The sequence below is a fragment of the Staurois parvus genome, unplaced genomic scaffold (assembly GCF_062004578.1).
Source record: "Staurois parvus isolate SC_StPar_1 unplaced genomic scaffold, SC_StPar_1.0 ptg000656l, whole genome shotgun sequence".
Classification (NCBI taxonomy): Eukaryota; Metazoa; Chordata; class Amphibia; order Anura; family Ranidae; genus Staurois; species Staurois parvus.
The window spans coordinates 3,059,375-3,078,627 of record NW_028318452.1 but is presented as its reverse complement, the minus strand read 5'-3'; the positions used below and the strand labels follow the sequence as shown (position 1 = coordinate 3,078,627).

At 50.5% G+C, this 19,253-nt stretch overlaps 1 protein-coding gene across 3 annotated transcripts in view; it reads left to right on the top strand.

Moving 5' to 3' along the window:
* The first annotated feature begins 7,592 nt into the window (after positions 1-7,592).
* Positions 7,593-19,253, top strand: part of IQGAP2 (IQ motif containing GTPase activating protein 2) — a 387,646-nt gene continuing 375,985 nt past the window's right edge. For all 3 annotated transcript variants that reach the window (XM_089694225.1, XM_089694224.1, XM_089694223.1), the window contains exon 1: positions 7,593-7,783. In XM_089694225.1, coding sequence (XP_089550351.1) covers positions 7,738-7,783 — 46 coding nt within the window. In that variant the 5' untranslated portion in view covers positions 7,593-7,737. The remainder of the gene's footprint in view (positions 7,784-19,253) is intronic.

The window sequence follows — 19,253 nt, the reverse complement described above, 5'->3', positions numbered from 1 at the left end:
GGAGTCTATTCCACATGTTCACAGCTCTTACTATGAAGAAACCTTTCCGTGTTTGGAGATTAAAATGTATTTTCCTCCAGACGTAAAGAGTGCCCCCTTGTCCTCTGTGATGACCTCAGGGTGAATAACTCTACACCGAGTTCACTATATGAACCACTGATGTTATTATACATGTTGATCATATCCCCCCTTAATCTCTTCTTCTCAAGAGAGAATAAATTCAGTTCCTCTATGAAGATTGAATGGTGAGGTTAGTACAGTAGGAACACTTTTGGCAGTATAGCTGGCCATACACTGACAGTGTTTTGGATGGGCGAATCTCCTGCTGGCTCTCAAAATACCTGAACAGCAGTTGCATCTCAATGGATGCAGCTGCCTTTCAGATGACAATTTTCTGCCTGACTTCTTCAATTTTCCATTGTAGGGATGTTGGGTGGGAGGCAGCCAACACAGCCACCCACTGAGTGAATTTCAGCTAGTTCATCAGTATATTTGATGTACTGCTCTGAACATCAGATCTAATATATTAAAATTTAAAGCCCAATTCTGCAAAACTTAAATGTTTTGCCTTGCAGTGGTGAAGTGCTAACACCGAAATGGTTAGTTGCTTTAGGGAACTTAGTAAAATAGATTTACTTACCCGATCCTTTGCTCCTTTGAGCTGCTAAACCGGTCCCCGCAGCATCCTCTCCTCTACGGTACACATCAGCGGTCTAAGGTCATCAAGACCAATGCAGGTTCCATAGCCCTGTAATGGATGTGATAATGCTGAGGGACTGTCCACTGCCTGATCATGAGGGAGTGTCGTCTGCTGGAGTTCGGAAGATCAAGTAAGTAAAAGCATGTTTATTCTCTCCTAGATTAACCACTCACCCTCCAGAGGATTTACCTCCCTACCTGACCAGGCCATTTTTTGCAATACATCGCTGCGCTAATGTAACTGCCAATTGCGCGGTCATGCAGCCCTGCAGCCAAATTCAATTTATGTCTTTTTTTCCCATAAATAGGTATTTGATCGCCTGTGCGTTTTTTATTTTTTGTGCTATAAACAAAAAAAGAAAATTTTGAAAAAAAAACAATATTTTTGACTTTTTGTTATTAAACATGTCCAGTAAGAAAAACTTAAAAAATCAAATTTTGGCATAAATTTAGGCCAAAAGGTATTCTGCTACATGTCTTTCCTAAAAAAAATCCCAATACATGTAAATTATATGGTTTATTTGAAAGTTATAGCGTTTACAAATGGCGGTATATATACTGGAATTTTTTTTTGACTAGTAATACGATCAGCGACTTATAGCTGGACTGTGGCAGGCATTCTGACACTGGGAGGGAACTGACTTGGTGTCACTGACATCCCCAGTGACACCAATACAGTGACACTGGGCAGGAAGGGGTTAACATGTAGGGTGATCAAAGAGTTAACTGTGTGCTTTTTTACTAAGAGGCTGTTTCACTGTAAGCACACATCCCCATCGGAGATACTCGGCGATCACCAGGTGCTGGTGAGTAATCACTGGGCGGGACCCGGTGATTGACAGTTGAGGCCGCGAATGGCGGCGAGGGTAGGGCGCATTTGCCCCCTACCTGGAACTGCAATATCACTATATATGTGTGATTTTTTTGCACCTGTGCCGCCCTGTAGTAGTATTTCTGCTATAGGGTACAAGCAATAAACCCTTGCAGTTCAGGCACAGCCCCCCCCCCCCCACAGACAGAGCGATTGTGATCCAAATCAGGGACAATTGGGAGCAATAAGGTCCTCCTAGTGTATAACCATAGCTGTATTTCAGATGACCTGAAAAAAAAAGACATACAACATACGGTTTAACATTCAGTGCATTGCTTGTACTAATTGGACCATGTAGGAGGGAGCGTAAGCAATACTGAGCACTGAAAAACACCATGACGTCAGGACAGAAGCCTCGCAGTCTGTTCACCGCAGATTAATGCAACATGAGCAGCATATTATTAAATAAATAAACAAGAGGCACCATCACAGCCTAATATTTAATTTATTGCTTTTGTCAGCATACACCAGTACTGCCGGACATTTGTGACACTCCACGCTGGCCCAATACTGTCATCACAACTGTCATGCACAACAATGTCTCGATGAACGTTATATCCTAGTAAAATATACATGTTTATCCTTTGTAGATTGTTAGGCAAAAAGTTACTTAATTCAGATTGATAAACTGAAGCAGGTTTAGTGACCCACAGATCTCTGTTCCGTCATTATGAAGAGGAGATCTGCCTGTCTATGCCACCATGATGTAGCTTTTCAATTCACCTACAGCAGTAGTTGTCCCTACTGCTTCTGAAAGGTTGTCAGTCCTTAAGGCCTCTTTCACATGGATGTTCCGATCGGGTCCGCCTGCCCGTTTTTCAGACAGACTCGATCGGAACCTCCATTCTTCTCTATGGAGCGGCGTCAGGGGTGGGCTAACCATATGGAATCTCGGACACTGCCCGAGGGCCCGGGGTCAGTAGGGGACCCCATGGTACCTTTTTCATAGGCTTTTTTGAGTTTGGGCAAGGACACAGGGGCCCCATGATCCCCTATTGCCCGGGGGCCCCATGAGTTGTCAGTCCGCCCCTGAACGGCGGTTGTTTACAGCCCCCGATATCCAAACCGATCCGACTCGCAAAAAAGGGATGGATGGTGATCCAATTCCCCTCCTGTCCACAAGATTGGGTCAGATGGAAATGGACAGGCAGTCCGTTTTCATGTGACTGCCCATTGAGACAAGCTGCTCTGTGTCCTCTCTGTAGCAGCAGAGCAGACACAGACCTGTCATCTGCTCGCTCAGCGGGGATCAGCAGAGAGATCCCCTTCTGAGCAAGCGGATCCACTAAACTGATCAGCCATGTGAAAGGACCCTAACATGGAGAAGGATGAGGTCCACTAGACATGAAATGTTCTTTCAGCCTGGGTTCACTCTATAGCTGTGCGGGAAATCGCATGTAATTCAGACAGGAATCACATGGCTTTCCTGTTCAATTCACATGTGATTCTTTGCAGTGAGATTTAAGCCCTTTCATTTTGGACAGGCTCAGTTCACACCACACCTGCACGAAAAAGGCTCAAGTATGTTTTTTTTTTTGCCGCACCGGAATTGGATCATATGGGTGTTCACACTATTTCAATCCAATTCTTACAATCACACTGCCTTTTTGCTACCTGTTTTTGTTTGTCATTAATTTAACATTGACACCTATGGTAGATCACATGAACAGAAAGTGATTTCAATGTAGTGCGGGAAACTCTCAGGATTTGCTGCGTTTCCCACACTACATGTATGTGAAATGGGGCTCACTTTTTAAAATTCATTGTTGCATCTAAGCACTGCTGATCTTCTGCAGCCACTGACATACCTTCTGCAGTCTACAATGGAAGCACATGAGACAAGATGACAACGCAGGGGAGCAGTTGGCAAAAACAAAGCGTTGTCACCAATAAAGGAAATGCCTGAATAAGGACAAGGTTTGTTTTTTTTTTTTTAATACATTCTTTATTTAAAAGAGACTTCAAATGCAAAGATCTGTTACACTGGGGAATAGGGTTGCCACCTCATCCCTTTAAAAACCAAACACATATTAATTACACAGGTTCTGTGGCTTGTTAAGCTGGTAATTAAACTTACTTAGTGCCTTATCTGCATTAAATTAGCCTCAGAAGAAATTAACCTGTGTAATTAATATGTGTCCGTTTTTAAAGGGATGAGGTGGCAACCCCATTGGGGAATACACTGGGTACACATCATCAGTGAAAAAGCCAGTCATGCTGGAGAAAGCTGTCAAGAAGACCTAGGAGGAAAGAAAAATCAACATTCTTGTGTCCTTCTCTGAATAAAGTAACTTATTAAACACAAGTTCATTCCTCAATCTCCATTTTCAGTAATTTTGAGCAGCGGTCACATGATCATCCAGTACTGGGTACTCCTCCTCTCTGTTTACTTCCTGGATGGGTCCTTCTTCTAGCTGCCTACATCATTGCCTGTGATCATTCCCATTTGCTTTCCAGCAGAGGGTTCTCTCAGGATCCAGAAGAGGACTGATGTCAGAATGAAGGGAGTGAAGGACACTGACCAGTGAGGGTAAAACCAAAACTAACCTCCCCTATCCTAGAGGAGGGGGGGGGGCTTTTGAGCCTCCGTTTGGTAAGCATTTGCCATGGTGCTGCACATATGATGACACCCACCATTTGATGGTTTGACAGGTTGCTTGAGAGCTGAAGCAGCTGTGACAATTATCATTTATGGCATGTCTTGAATGTGACTGTTTTGGGAAACAGTTAAATCAGGTTTAGTTCTGTTTTAAAGTGGAACCTAACCCATAACACTTTGATGAAAAATAATGTTCTTTAGCAAGGAACATACATTCCACATGAATAATTAAGCTACCAAGATTAGCGTGTAAATTGCCTCCAGCATTGTTCCTGCGCCATCTTGCTGGAGGCTGCCATTTTGTTGAAGCCCACAGCCCCTGAACAGCAGTAAATCATAAAGTGGAACTAACCCCATCGATTTAATGGTTTAATAAACCTGTCACATTCCTGGAATGCACGGTTTGCTAAGGCCTCATGCACACAGGATATTAAAAAAACTCTCCTAGAAGCTGTCCTCCTGGCAGTAGCGTTTTTGCAGAAAAAACGCCTGATGCTTGTAAAAGTATTTAACGCTATTACAAGCGTTTAGGCGCGTTTACAGGCGTCAAGCGCTTGGGCATTAATTAATTTCATTGGCTAGAATAGTAATTTATTCTGGCCATAGAAATGAATTAACGCTTAAGTGCTAGACATGCCTAACGTTTAGCCGCATCAAGCGTTTTTTCTGCCAAAATGTTACTGCTCCTTGATGCGCTGGCCCTGGGCTTTTTTTCCTGCTGGTAAACGCTACAGCTGCTAAAGGCTTCTAAAAGTCATAGGATAACATTGGAAGCAGTAAAAAAAAATGCAAGGGGGATTGAAATGGCTGGAGTGTTTCTTAGCAATGTCCTAGCAATGGGAAGAATGGGGGGGGGGGGGGTGTCATCTCTGGGAGTTTTTCAGTCAGGCTTTGAAAGGTATGTAAATGGCCTACATCTATAGCAAGGGCTTTATATAACTTTGGTCAAAGCTGTTTGTTTATATGTACAGGCATCCCTTACCTGCCTAGGCAGTATTTAGTTAAAGGTGTGCTGAGCGTTTAAGCTGAATTCAATGTTTTTTGCATAGTTACATTGGACCAATTTAAGTGTACATATTCCACACCTCTGGGATCCCTGTGGAAGCAAAGAACCACTGTAGTAGCCACTGCTACTATGGTGATCCTCACTGTCTTCCAGATCCCATGCCAAGTGGCTGCCATGCTGCATAGTAACTGCAAGAGGTGTATAGTACCCACAAGAGGTATATGGTACCCACAAGAAGTGTATAGTACCCAAAAGAGGTGTATAGTACCCACAAGAGGTATATGGTACTCACAAGAGGTGTATGGTACCCACAAGAGCTGTATAGTACTCACAAGAGGTGTATGGTACCCACAAGAGGTATATGGTACTCACAAGAGGTGTATAGTAATCACAAGAGGTGTATGGTACTCACAAGAGGTGTATAGTAATCACAAGAGGTGTATGGTACCCACAAGAGGTGTATAGTCCCGAGGTGTATGGTCCTCACAAGAGGTGTATAGTACCCACAAGAGGTATATGGTACTCACAAGAGGTGTATAGTAATCACAAGAGGTGTATGGTACTCACAAGAGGTGTATAGTAATCACAAGAGGTGTATGGTACCCACAAGAGGTGTATAGTCCCGAGGTGTATGGTCCTCACAAGAGGTGTATAGTACCCACAAGAGGTGTATAGTACCCACAAGAGGTGTATAGTACTCACAAGAGGTGTATGGTACTCACAAGAGGTGTATGGTACCCACAAGAGGTGTATGGTACTCACAAGAGGTGTATAGTACTCACAAGAGGTGTATGGTACTCACAAGAGGTGTATGGTACCCACAAGAGGTGTATGGTACTCACAAGAGGTGTATAGTACCCACAAGAGGTGTATGGTACCCACAAGAAGTGTATAGTACCCACAAGAGGTGTATAGTACCCACAAGAAGTGTATAGTACTCACAAGAGGTGTATGGTACTCACAAGAGGTGTATGGTACTCACAAGAGGTGTATGGTACTCACAAGAGGTGTATGGTACTCACAGGAGGTGTATGGTACCCACAAGAAGTGTATAGTCCCCACAAGAGGTGTATGGTACTCACAAGAGGTGTATGGTACTCACAGGAGGTGTATGGTACCCACAAGAAGTGTATAGTCCCCACAAGAGGTGCATGGTACCCCACAAGCGGTATATGGTACTCACAAGAGGTGTATAGTACCCACAAGAAGTGTATAGTACTCACAAGAGGTGTATGGTACCCACAAGAGCTGTATAGTACTCACAAGAGGTATATGGTACCCACAAGAGGTGTATAGTTCCCACAAGAGAAGCAGAGTAATCACAAGAGGGGCATAATAATGACAAAAGGGGCATAGTAACCACAAGAAGGGCATAGTAACCACAAGAAGGGCATAGTAACCACAAGAAGGGCATAGTAACCACAAGAAGGGCATAGTAACCACAAGAGGGGCATAGTAACCACAAGAGGGGCATAGTAACCACAAGAAGGGCATAGTAACCACAAGAAGGGCATAGTAACGACAAGAGGGGCATAGTAACCACAAGAAGGGCATAGTAACCACAAGAAGGGCATAGAAACCACAAGAGGTGCATAGTAATGACAAAAGTAGTATAGTAACCACAATAGGGGCATAGTAATGACAAGAGGTGCATAGTAACCACACGAGGGGAATAGTAACCACAAAAGGACCATAGTGACCACAAGAGGGGTATAGTAACCACAAGAAGGGCATAGTAATGACAAAAGGGGTATAGTACCCACAAGATGAGCATATTAACCACTAGTGGTGTATGGTTACAAGGAGAGAGGCATTGTATCCCCATGAGGTGAGTAGTAGCCACAGGAGGTGCATAGTAACTACAGCCACAGGTGACATTCAAAGAACATCTTGTATTTTTCCCAATGAATGCAAGGCATTCTGTGACTGGAGGAGGTGGAGATGCTGATGTCAACACCCACCTCTTCCAATCACAGAAAGGTTTGCATTAATTGAGAAGTGTTGAGTGACCCCCTTGAAGATACTATGCAGCACAGCAGCCGCTCTGCAAACAACCCAAAAAATAGTGGGGCTCATTGTAGTAGCGGTGGTTGTTACGCTTCTCCCTTCCACTGGGATCCTATAGGTATGGCATATGTAGCAATATAACTGCAATGCAGACATATCCATACCTAGAATCCAGCGTTAGTGTAGTGTAATCTGCTTCTACTGATGTCATTTATTTAGTGAAGAAGAGCTCCTCCAGGATCCATCAGAGCAGTCCTAGTGCTGAGTGAGGAGGTGCAGCGCCCCCCCCTCAGGTCCTCATCTGGTGACAACCTTCCCCAGGTAGGTGGCGCTGATAGGTTAGCTAAGTGTGAAGGAGGAGGAGGGGAGGAGTGCAGCAGCACCGAGGAGAAGGAGGAGGAGGGGAGGAGATCGCGCACACTGACATTGGACAGCCTGAAAGCAACAGGCAGGATCGGAGTGCCGGATCCACAGGACTGATCGGGGAAGTGTGATCTCTGGACTGAACGTCATCATCATCCGGGGAGAAGTTGAAGGTGTCGGAGCTGCAGCAGGATGCACCATGAGGAGGTCTCCCCCCTGCTACGACCCCGATATGGCTGTAAGTAGCATCTGTATGATCGGAGTGTACCCGGGGAGAGGTGTGTATGGGGACCCCCCGATCTGATCGCTCCCACCTGTAGATCGCAGAGTGCAAGGAGCTGTGATCGGTGCAGCACGTTGTCCGGGGTGGGGGGGTCGGTGAAGTCGCTCGGTAGTCCCCAGCCATGTGTGAAGTTGCTGGTTTGGTTGATATGTGAAGGCAGGACGGGAAGATTCTGTACTAGTGTCCTCTCAATGATTTAGGGAATACCTGGGCAGCTGCCTCATTTTAAACTTTCAAAACTGTCCACACACTGTGCAATCTGATTGTACAACCAAACCTAAACCATTCATTCAGTTTGTATCCCATCAGACAGGTCCTTGCCCTACATAGATATGCTGACCATGCCATACAATCTCCTTTAGATCTACCACCGACGACGCAGAGTACGGTGCTGTCTGATAGGGTGCAAACTGAGCGGATTGGATAGGTGTGTCCTCATATTACATACTTTTGGTAAATCGAAAAGAGATTGTACAATCAGATTGTATAGTGTATAGTCAGCTTTAGAGATTGATTTGACCAATGTGGAAGCATCGCCTTCAAGGCAACCTTTACCACACAAGATAAGGCAACGGGGTCACTTTGAATGCAAAGATCACCTTTGGGGAAAAATAATCATTAACATATTTTTGTTGCAGGAAAAAATGTACATTTATAATTCCACCAAGAGCCTGCAGAGCATTGCAACCACAATCAGTGGAACGCAGGTGGTGTGGGCTCCTGCAGACGCGTCTTCCGGCTTTCTGCCTGGTCCCCCCGGTATGGGCTTTCTGCCTGGTCCCCCGGTATGGGCTTTCTGCCTGGTCCCCCCGGTATGGGCTTTCTGCCTGGTCCCCCCGGTATGGGCTTTCCGCCTGGTCCCCCCGGTATGGGCTTTCCGCCTGGTCCCCCCGGTATGGGCTTTCCGCCTGGTCCCCCCGGTATGGGCTTTCCGCCTGGTCCCCCCGGTATGGGCTTTCCGCCTGGTCCCCCCGGTATGGGCTTTCCGCCTGGTCCCCCCGGTATGGTCTTTCCGCCTGGTCCCCCCGGTATGGTCTTTCCGCCTGGTCCCCCCGGTATGGTCTTTCCGCCTGGTCCCCCCGGTATGGTCTTTCCGCCTGGTCCCCCCGGTATGGTCTTTCCGCCTGGTCCCCCCGGTATGGTCTTTCCGCCTGGTCCCCCCGGTATGGTCTTTCCGCCTGGTCCCCCCGCTATGGTCTTTCCGCCTGGTCCCCCCGCTATGGTCTTTCCGCCTGGTCCCCCCGCTATGGTCTTTCCGCCTGGTCCCCCCGCTATGGTCTTTCCGCCTGGTCCCCCCGCTATGGTCTTTCCGCCTGGTCCCCCCGCTATGGTCTTCCCGCCTGGTCCCCCCCCCCCCCGGTATGGGCTTTCCGCCTGGTCCCCCCCCCCCCCGGTATGGGCTTTCCGCCTGGTCCCCCCCCCCGGTATGGGCTTTCCGCCTGTTCCCCCCCCCGCGGTATGGGCTTTCCGCCTGTTCCCCCCCCGCGGTATGGGCTTTCCGCCTGTTCCCCCCCCCCCCCGGTATGGGCTCTCCGCCTGTTCCCCCCCCCCCGGTATGGGCTCTCCGCCTGTTCCCCCCCCCCGGTATGGGCTCTCCGCCTGTCCCCCCCCCCCCGGTATGGGCTCTCCGCCTGTCCCCCCCCCCCGGTATGGGCTCTCCGCCTGTCCCCCCCCCCCCGGTATGGGCTCTCCGCCTGTCCCCCCCCCCCGGTATGGGCTCTCCGCCTGTCCCCCCCCCCCGGTATGGGCTCTCCGCCTGTCCCCCCCCCGGTATGGGCTCTCCGCCTGTTCCCCCCCCCCGGTATGGGCTCTCCGCCTGTTCCCCCCCCCCCGGTATGGGCTCTCCGCCTGTTCCCCCCCCCCCCCGGTATGGGCTCTCCGCCTGTTCCCCCCCCCCCCGGTATGGGCTCTCCGCCTGTTCCCCCCCCCCCGGTATGGGCTCTCCGCCTGTTCCCCCCCCGGTATGGGCTCTCCGCCTGTTCCCCCCCCCCCCGGTATGGGCTCTCCGCCTGTTCCCCCCCCCCGGTATGGGCTCTCCGCCTGTTCCCCCCCCCCCCGGTATGGGCTCTCCGCCTGTTCCCCCCCCCCCGGTATGGGCTCTCCGCCTGTTCCCCCCCCCCCCCGGTATGGGCTTTCCGCCTGGTCCCCCCGGTATGGTCTTTCCGCCTGGTCCCCCCGGTATGGTCTTTCCGCCTGGTCCCCCCGGTATGGTCTTTCCGCCTGGTCCCCCCGGTATGGTCTTTCCGCCTGGTCCCCCCGCTATGGTCTTTCCGCCTGGTCCCCCCGCTATGGTCTTTCCGCCTGGTCCCCCCGCTATGGTCTTTCCGCCTGGTCCCCCCGCTATGGTCTTTCCGCCTGGTCCCCCCGCTATGGTCTTTCCGCCTGGTCCCCCCGCTATGGTCTTTCCGCCTGGTCCCCCCGCTATGGTCTTTCCGCCTGGTCCCCCCGCTATGGTCTTTCCGCCTGGTCCCCCCGCTATGGTCTTCCCGCCTGGTCCCCCCCCCGGTATGGGCTTTCCGCCTGGTCCCCCCCCCCCGGTATGGGCTTTCCGCCTGGTCCCCCCCCCCCGGTATGGGCTTTCCGCCTGTTCCCCCCCCCCCGGTATGGGCTTTCCGCCTGTTCCCCCCCCCCCGGTATGGGCTTTCCGCCTGTTCCCCCCCCCCCCCCCCCCCGGTATGGGCTCTCCGCCTGTTCCCCCCCCCCCGGTATGGGCTCTCCGCCTGTTCCCCCCCCCCCGGTATGGGCTCTCCGCCTGTTCCCCCCCCCCCCGGTATGGGCTCTCCGCCTGTTCCCCCCCCCCCGGTATGGGCTCTCCGCCTGTCCCCCCCCCCCCGGTATGGGCTCTCCGCCTGTCCCCCCCCCCCGGTATGGGCTCTCCGCCTGTCCCCCCCCCCCGGTATGGGCTCTCCGCCTGTCCCCCCCCCCGGTATGGGCTCTCCGCCTGTCCCCCCCCCCCCGGTATGGGCTCTCCGCCTGTTCCCCCCCCCCCCCGGTATGGGCTTTCCGCCTGTTTCCCCCCCCCCGGTATGGGCTTTCCGCCTGTTCCCCCCCCCCGGTATGGGCTCTCCGCCTGTTCCCCCCCCCCCCGGTATGGGCTCTCCGCCTGTTCCCCCCCGGTATGGGCTCTCCGCCTGTTCCCCCCCGGTATGGGCTCTCCGCCTGTTCCCCCCCGGTATGGGCTCTCCGCCTGTTCCCCCCCCCCCGGTATGGGCTCTCCGCCTGTTCCCCCCCCCCGGTATGGGCTCTCCGCCTGTTCCCCCCCCCCCCCGGTATGGGCTCTCCGCCTGTTCCCCCCCCCGGTATGGGCTCTCCGCCTGTTCCCCCCCCCGGTATGGGCTCTCCGCCTGTTCCCCCCCCCGGTATGGGCTCTCCGCCTGTTCCCCCCCCCGGTATGGGCTCTCCGCCTGTTCCCCCCCCCGGTATGGGCTCTCCGCCTGTTCCCCCCCCCGGTATGGGCTCTCCGCCTGTTCCCCCCCCCGGTATGGGCTCTCCGCCTGTTCCCCCCCCCCGGTATGGGCTCTCCGCCTGTTCCCCCCCCCCGGTATGGGCTCTCCGCCTGTTCCCCCCCCCCCCCCGGTATGGGCTCTCCGCCTGTTCCCCCCCCCCCCCGGTATGGGCTCTCCGCCTGTTCCCCCCCCCCCCGGTATGGGCTCTCCGCCTGTTCCCCCCCCCCCCCCCGGTATGGGCTCTCCGCCTGTTCCCCCCCCCCCCCGGTATGGGCTCTCCGCCTGTTCCAACCCCCCCCCCCCGGTATGGGCTCTCCGCCTGTTCCCCCCCCCCCCGGTATGGGCTCTCCGCCTGTTCCCCCCCCCCCGGTATGGGCTCTCCGCCTGTTCCCCCCCCCCCGGTATGGGCTCTCCGCCTGTTCCCCCCCCCCCGGTATGGGCTCTCCGCCTGTTCCCCCCCCCCCCCCCGGTATGGGCTCTCCGCCTGTTCCCCCCCCCCCCCCGGTATGGGCTCTCCGCCTGTTCCCCCCCCCCCCCCGGTATGGGCTTTCCGCCTGTTCCCCCCCCCCCCCGGTATGGGCTTTCCGCCTGTTCCCCCCCCCCCCGCCCCGGTATGGGCTTTCCGCCTGTTCCCCCCCCCCGCCCCGGTATGGGCTTTCCGCCTGTTCCCCCCCCCGCCCCGGTATGGGCTTTCCGCCTGTTCCCCCCCCCCGCCCCGGTATGGGCTTTCCGCCTGTTCCCCCCCCGCCCCGGTATGGGCTTTCCGCCTGTTCCCCCCCCCCCCCGCCCCGGTATGGGCTTTCCGCCTGTTCCCCCCCCCCCCCCCCCCGCCCCGGTATGGGCTTTCCGCCTGTTCCCCCCCCCCCCGCCCCGGTATGGGCTTTCCGCCTGTTCCCCCCCCCCCCCCCGCCCCGGTATGGGCTCTCCGCCTGTTCCCCCCCCCGCCCCGGTATGGGCTCTCCGCCTGTTCCCCCCCCCCCGGTATGGGCTCTCCGCCTGTTCCCCCCCCCCGGTATGGGCTCTCCGCCTGTTCCCCCCCCCCCGGTATGGGCTCTGCGCCTGTTCCCCCCCCCGGTATGGGCTCTCCGCCTGTTCCCCCCCCCCCGGTATGGGCTCTCCGCCTGTTCCCCCCCCCCCCGGTATGGGCTCTCCGCCTGTTCCCCCCCCCCCCCGGTATGGGCTCTCCGCCTGTTCCCCCCCCCCCCGGTATGGGCTCTCCGCCTGTTCCCCCCCCCCCGGTATGGGCTCTCCGCCTGTTCCCCCCCCCCCGGTATGGGCTCTCCGCCTGTTCCCCCCCCCCCGGTATGGGCTCTCCGCCTGTTCCCCCCCCCGGTATGGGCTCTCCGCCTGTTTCCCCCCGGTATGGGCTCTCCGCCTGTTTCCCCCCGGTATGGGCTCTCCGCCTGTTCCCCCCCCCCCGGTATGGGCTTTCCGCCTGTTCCCCCCCCCCCCCCGGTATGGGCTTTCCGCCTGTTCCCCCCCCCCCCGGTATGGGCTTTCCGCCTGTTCCCCCCCCCCCGCCCCGGTATGGGCTTTCCGCCTGTTCCCCCCCCCCCCCGCCCCGGTATGGGCTTTCCGCCTGTTCCCCCCCCCCCCGCCCCGGTATGGGCTTTCCGCCTGTTCCCCCCGCCCCGGTATGGGCTTTCCGCCTCAAAGCAGCAGGACTCTTGAATGGACTACAAGTGCTGATCATTGAAACTACAGATCAGTCTGCTGCGGTGTCACACAGGACTTGTCGTCTTTTCACGTCACTGTGTATAAATGACACAACTGTGCAGATGGAGCCCAGCACAGCCGCAGCATTTTTGAATGCAACTTTCCTATCACGTTAGTGTGGATTCACACTGTAGCAGTGCAGGAAATCTCTTGTGGTTAACACTGTAATCGCAGTGTATTCCTGTTCAAATCACATGCTGCTCTGCAGTGCATTTAAGCCCATTCATACTGTGTAGGCTCAATTCGCACTGCACCCGCACAAAAAAAGTTACAGGACCCTTTTTTTTTTTTTTTTTTATTTTACCGTATCAGATTCAGTTCTTGCAAGCGCACTGCATTTTGCGATCTGTTGTGGGGTGTCATTGATTAGATCTGATTTTCATTGAGAATGTGTACTGCGACTTGGTTTTATTTTGGATGTGCATTGCATACTCTGTGGGACTGAACTCACACTGGAATGGCACCATAGTTGTACAGGAACCTTTACCAAAATGATGCCGTGCCGAGTTGCATTGATGTGAATAGGCACCTTTCAAAACTTTTTCCATTGACATGCGATTCTGTGACACTCAGATTTTCGCTGCGTTAAAGGCCTCGTTCACACAAGCGCTGGCACGCGTCCTGCGTAAATGGGGCGTTTGTTTTTGCACTTTGAACAGCAGGTAGCTGCATGCAGGCAGCATGTGAAAGTGAATGCAGATGCAGTGGCTGTACAGACACAGTCACATGTCCCAGGTCCCAGTTTGGCAGATGCACACCCCTAAATGCAGACGTGTGCGTTGGAGCCCCGCACATACTCTGGGACACGTGACTGTGCCTGCATTCACTTCCATAGGCTGTCTACATGGAGCAGGAAAGTTGCCCATCCATTCATACAGTATGTGGCAGGACCACAGAGCCCATGCTGTCCCATAATTGGCAGGGCCAAAAATTGTGTCTCTCACATCAGCACTACTTTGTAAAAAGCATCTGGACAAAGTGAGATGAAATACCAGCTTTTATTCCAATAGGTTTTTTTTCTAGTAGATTTGTTAAAATTTCAAGTCAAAGCAGAGCCTCATGCTTCCCTCCAAAATGTGAAAGTCAGCAGCTACAAATCCTGCAGTTGCTGACTTTTAATATAAGAGCACTTACCTGTCAAGGGGATCCAACATTGTCCTCACCTGAGCCGATTCTTGAATCGGCTTTGGGTGCAGATGCTGGTATCTCAGGTAAGGTTTCCTACTGCGCATGCGTGAAGCACTGCAGTTTGTGATTGGTCCCACAATTCACACTTCAAAGGTCCCAGAAGGCCATAAGGGAAGGAGGGGGGGGGGGTAGGCGAATCTCTGGCTCAGATTGCCCCAGCATATCTGGCTGGAAGTGGGAGCGGATACCTGTCAAAACCAGGTACCCCCCCCCCCCCCAAGAAAAGTGTCAAATGTGGCAGTGGTGGGGGGTAGGAGGCAAACAAGTGGTCCCCTATTGGGTGAAGTTCCTCTTTCAGCTGCCCATACACTACACAGTGTGATTGTACAGCTTCTGTACAATCTCCTTTTAGGCTTACCAATGTAAGAATGAACCTAAACCATTTTACATTTGTATCAAATCAGGCATTTTTAATTTATAGTTGATTGTAGATCTAAAGGAGATTGTACAATCAAATTGTATCGTCTATGGTCACCTTTACCCTAGGTTCACATCTAAGCGATTTCCGCAGCGTTTTGCAGAAATGCACTACAGTCCATTTAACATGATTTCCTATGGGACAAATTCACATCTCCGCGTTTCCACCTGATGTGTTTCTTGGAAAGGGTCCGGGACTTTTTTTTAAATGCAAAAAGCTGCGTTTTTGATTCTATAGACTTCAATGGAAATGTTTCAGAAAAGCATGTCGTGCATTTTTGATGCGTTTTGGGTTTTAAATCTGCCTAGCAACAAGAGAGGAGAAAAAAAAAGGATCAAACGCACTGCAGAAACGGATCACACGCGAACTGCATAGGTGTAAACCTAGCCTTAAAGTGATAGGAAACCCTCAGGTTTTTTTAAGCGATTCCAGCAGCCGATATAATCAATTACTGAGTATGCAGGTTCTTTATGTTCTAATCCTTGTCTATATTTGTGTTTAAGCTGGTGTCCTGCCCACTGCACCAGGTTTCCTGTTTTAGGGTGGCTCCTCTCTCTTGCTGCATCCTATCAAGCCACCCTTGCATGCAGATACTAGAATTGTCTTCCTATACTATGTTCAGCAATAGAAACACACAGCCCTGGAGCCTAGGACGGCAAGGCACTCCCCTGCTCCTCCATCCTCTGCTCTTCTCCCTTCTCCAAACTAACAGACTAGCTCCAGACTGCACTGCCCATTGATAACTCTTTCCTGTCAAGACTAGAAGTTCAGGGAAGCCACACTGAGAAAGCAGGAGCCAGCAGCATTGAAAGTTGTAAAATGCAAGTTTCTTGGGGAATGTTTATTTTATTGTGCTCATGGTGTTAAACTACAAACTGCTGAGAGTTTAATACTATTTTAAGGTAAAGCAGAATCCTACTTGAATTTCTGTTCAAAGTTTAGCCTTTTCCCAGGGGAATGTACGTCTGTTGGGCTGACGAGGCTTATTCACAATCATTGATCCATGAAGGTCAGACTTTCAGCAATATCGCCTGCATGGTTCCTTTAGTAGTTTTTATGTTGTGTTGGAATTCTTTTGGCCTTATTCAAGAATGAAGACTTCCGTGAGGTGTGGCGTTTGAGCGGAGGCTGTGTTAGGATCACCGTGTGTCCATTGGCAGAGGCGGGGAAGGTTCCTGCCATGCTGACACAGACATTAGTAAAACATCTTATCAGTTGTCAGTGTGAGATTGGAATGACAGAGCGCAGTTTGAGTACCTTGTTTAAACTCATTCAGGGATCAGGAAGGGTCTGGCTGGGCGATGCTGTCCTTGGATCTACCTTGACCAGAGTTCCTCCATTCTATAGGGGCTTAGAAGATAATATGTAAACGACATGCATTGTACCATGTATACGCAGATAACATCACTATTCAGTATATGTCCTTTACATTTGGACTGGGGGAGAGAGGGTGAAAAAAAAAATATTGTCTAAATACAAAAGGCATGTTTATTTATTCTTGATTCTTGGAGTGCTTTGTGTATTTCTTCCAGATCTGTGTAGTATTCTAGTATGAGCCTTTACCTCTGTGCAGGCGCTTCCTGTAATAAAGACCGCTCACTGCTGCTCTCTGTCCCCTGGTCTTGTCTCCGCCCCTTCCTGCAGTGTTCTGCTGGCAGCTTGTTGTCCGTGCCCCCAATTAACCACTTGCCCTCCAGAGGATTTACCCCCCCCCCCCCCTTCCTGACCAGGCCTTTTTTTTGAGATATGATGCTGCGTTACTTTAACGGACAATTGCGCAGTCATGCAACACCACACCCAAATTAAATTTATGTCCTTTTTTTTTTCCTCACAAATGAAGCTTTCTTTTGGTGATATTGATAGTCTCTGCGGGTTTTATTTTTTGTGCTATAAACAAAAAACCCCGAAATTTTGGAAAAAAAACAAAACAATATTTTTGACTTTGCTATCTAACATATCCAGTAGAAATTTAAAAAATCTAATTGTCATAGATTTAGGCCAAAATGTATTTTGCTACATGTTTTTGCTAAAAAAAAATATCCCAAATATGTGTAAATTAATTGGTTTGCATGAACGTTATAGCGTCTACAAATGGCGGTATATATATATACTGGAATTTTTTTTTAATACTAGTAATGGCGGCGATCAGCGACTTATAGCGGGACTTCGGTGGGTATTCAGACACTGGGGGGAACTGACTGTCACTGACATCCCCAGTGACACTAATACAGTGATCAGTGCTAATAAAAAGCACTGACACTGTACTAATGACACTGGGCAGGAAGGGGTTAACATCTGGGGAGATCAAAGGGTTAACTGTGTGTTTTGCTGTGTTTTACTAGAGAGGCATGCTGTTTTGTATAGCTCTGCTGTGCAGAGCACTACAAAGCAGCATGCTGGAGATGTGTATTGATTACACGCAGACCTCTCCCTGCCATTCATACTCAGCGATCTCCGGGTGCCAGCGAGGAATCTCCTGCTGGAACCCAGTGATCGACAGCCAATGGCGTGCCCCCCTACCTGGAAATCCAAAATCGTGTATATATACATGATTTTGCACAGCCCTGCCGCCCTGTAGCAGTAGTTCTGCTATAGGGTGGTCAGGAATCGGTTAAACGTGTAACATAAGGTGAGCGTGTAGATGTAAACATAAATAGTGCCACATGTGAGATATCCCCAGAGATGTCTGAGAGACCTGTGAGGCATTTAAAGTGTCATTTATGGACAATTAATGTTATCATAGTTCTTTGCAATGTCAGTGGAGTGCGCATTTTTAAGGCTTGACATGTTTGGTATCAATTTACTCGGCACAACCCCATCTTTAATATTTTACCAAAAAAAATAAGTATTCTATTGTGTTTGTTTGCAATAAAATTCATGTGTATTATTTTCATGAAAATTAGCATACAAAATTGGATCAATCATCATTTTCTTCAGGTTTTAGAAATTATATAATTGTTTAGGGGTTTAAAGTAATTTCTAGCAAGAAATACAGATTTTAATGTGTGAGAAAAATGTAAAAATTGCCCTGTAGACAAGTGGCAAGGATAAGTTCACCATTCATAACATGATATATGTTACACCCATATTCAGGGTGTAACATGTTATGATCAGATGGCCCCCGCTTTATTGCTTTGACAGCTAGTGGTGATCTCCCCCCTCGCTAGCTGTAAAAAAAAGAAAAAAAAAGAAAAAAAAAAGATGTGGCCGTGCAGGGCTCCACCCGCCCAGCTTCGTCACTTGTTCACTGTGTTCAGTGAATGAGAAACTACAAGTCTGACAACCTTAGCGGCTGTCGGCTTGTAGTTCTCAATGAACTACCACGGCGCTGTGAAGTGCTGTGGTAGTTCATTAGGGCTTCCTGTCAGTATATCTGCTTCCCCGTACATCCTGTACGGGCAAGCAGATATACGGACGGTTCTGCAGGAACCTACAATCTTTCGATTGTAAGCTCGAAAGAGCAGGGCCCTTGAATCCCTCGTGTTCTGTTACTGTATTGTCTCATGTTCTGTCCCTCACTATAATGTACAGCGCTGAGCAAACCTTTTAGCGCTGTATAAATAATGTATAATAATAATAATGAAGCACTGTGTAAATTGACAACGCTATATAAGTACCTGAAATAAATAAATGAGTTTGTACTGTGCTTGCCCCCTTCTACACTTAAGTGCCAGAATGTCCGAGCATTGATCAAAGCTCCTCTGCTCAGCCATTTGGCCTTCCTGTCAGTGATGAAAGAAACAATTTATTTGACACAAGCTAGATAAAGGGGTGGGTTCGTTAGGGTTCATAGAGATGTTGTCTATAATATTGGTCAATCCAACAGGATTTCTTAAGTTGGCCATACACACTGGAGCTGCCAGCTGTCAAAATAGATGAACAACAATGATCGTATGATTTGACCATCATTGAGTCAAAAATCGGTCGTTTTTCACAAATTTTCCAACATGCCCGATCACCGAAAAGGGAAGGAACCATGAAAATCGTCCGGTGCCATTGACCCACTAACAGAGTGAAAATTGACCGATTTATTCTTGGACGAACAAACGGTCGAATTTCGACCCGTGTATGGCCGACCTTAGGGTTGTTTTTGTTTTGTTTTTTTTCCCCTTCTTCGTTTCTGTCTGCCCCGTATACAACAAGGGTTTTATGTATCCCTGCTTATTATGCCAGTTCCAAAGTTTATATATCTGTGATTTGTTCTACAGTTGCAAGCAAGAAAAAGTATGTGAACCCCTTGGGATTATGTGGAGTTTTGCATGAATTGCGCATAAAATGTGCTCTGAACGTCATCTAAGTCACAACAATAGAAGAACACAGTCTGCTGAACATAATACTACACAAACATTAGATGTTGCCATGGTTTAATTGCACATAACATGTAAACATTCACAGTGCAGGGAGGAAAAAGTATGTGAGGCCCTAGCTTAATGACTTCTCCCAGAGCTAATTGGAGCCAGGAGTGAGCCAACCTTGACTCCAATCAGTGTGATGATATTGGATGTGTTGCTGACAGCTGTCCTGCCCTTTAAAAATCACACACCTGTTTTGGGTTTACTGGTTTCAAGAAGCACTGTCTGTTGTGAACCATGCCTCGCAGAAAAGAGCTCTCAGAAGACCTACGATCAAGAATTGTTGACTTGCATGAAGCTGGAAA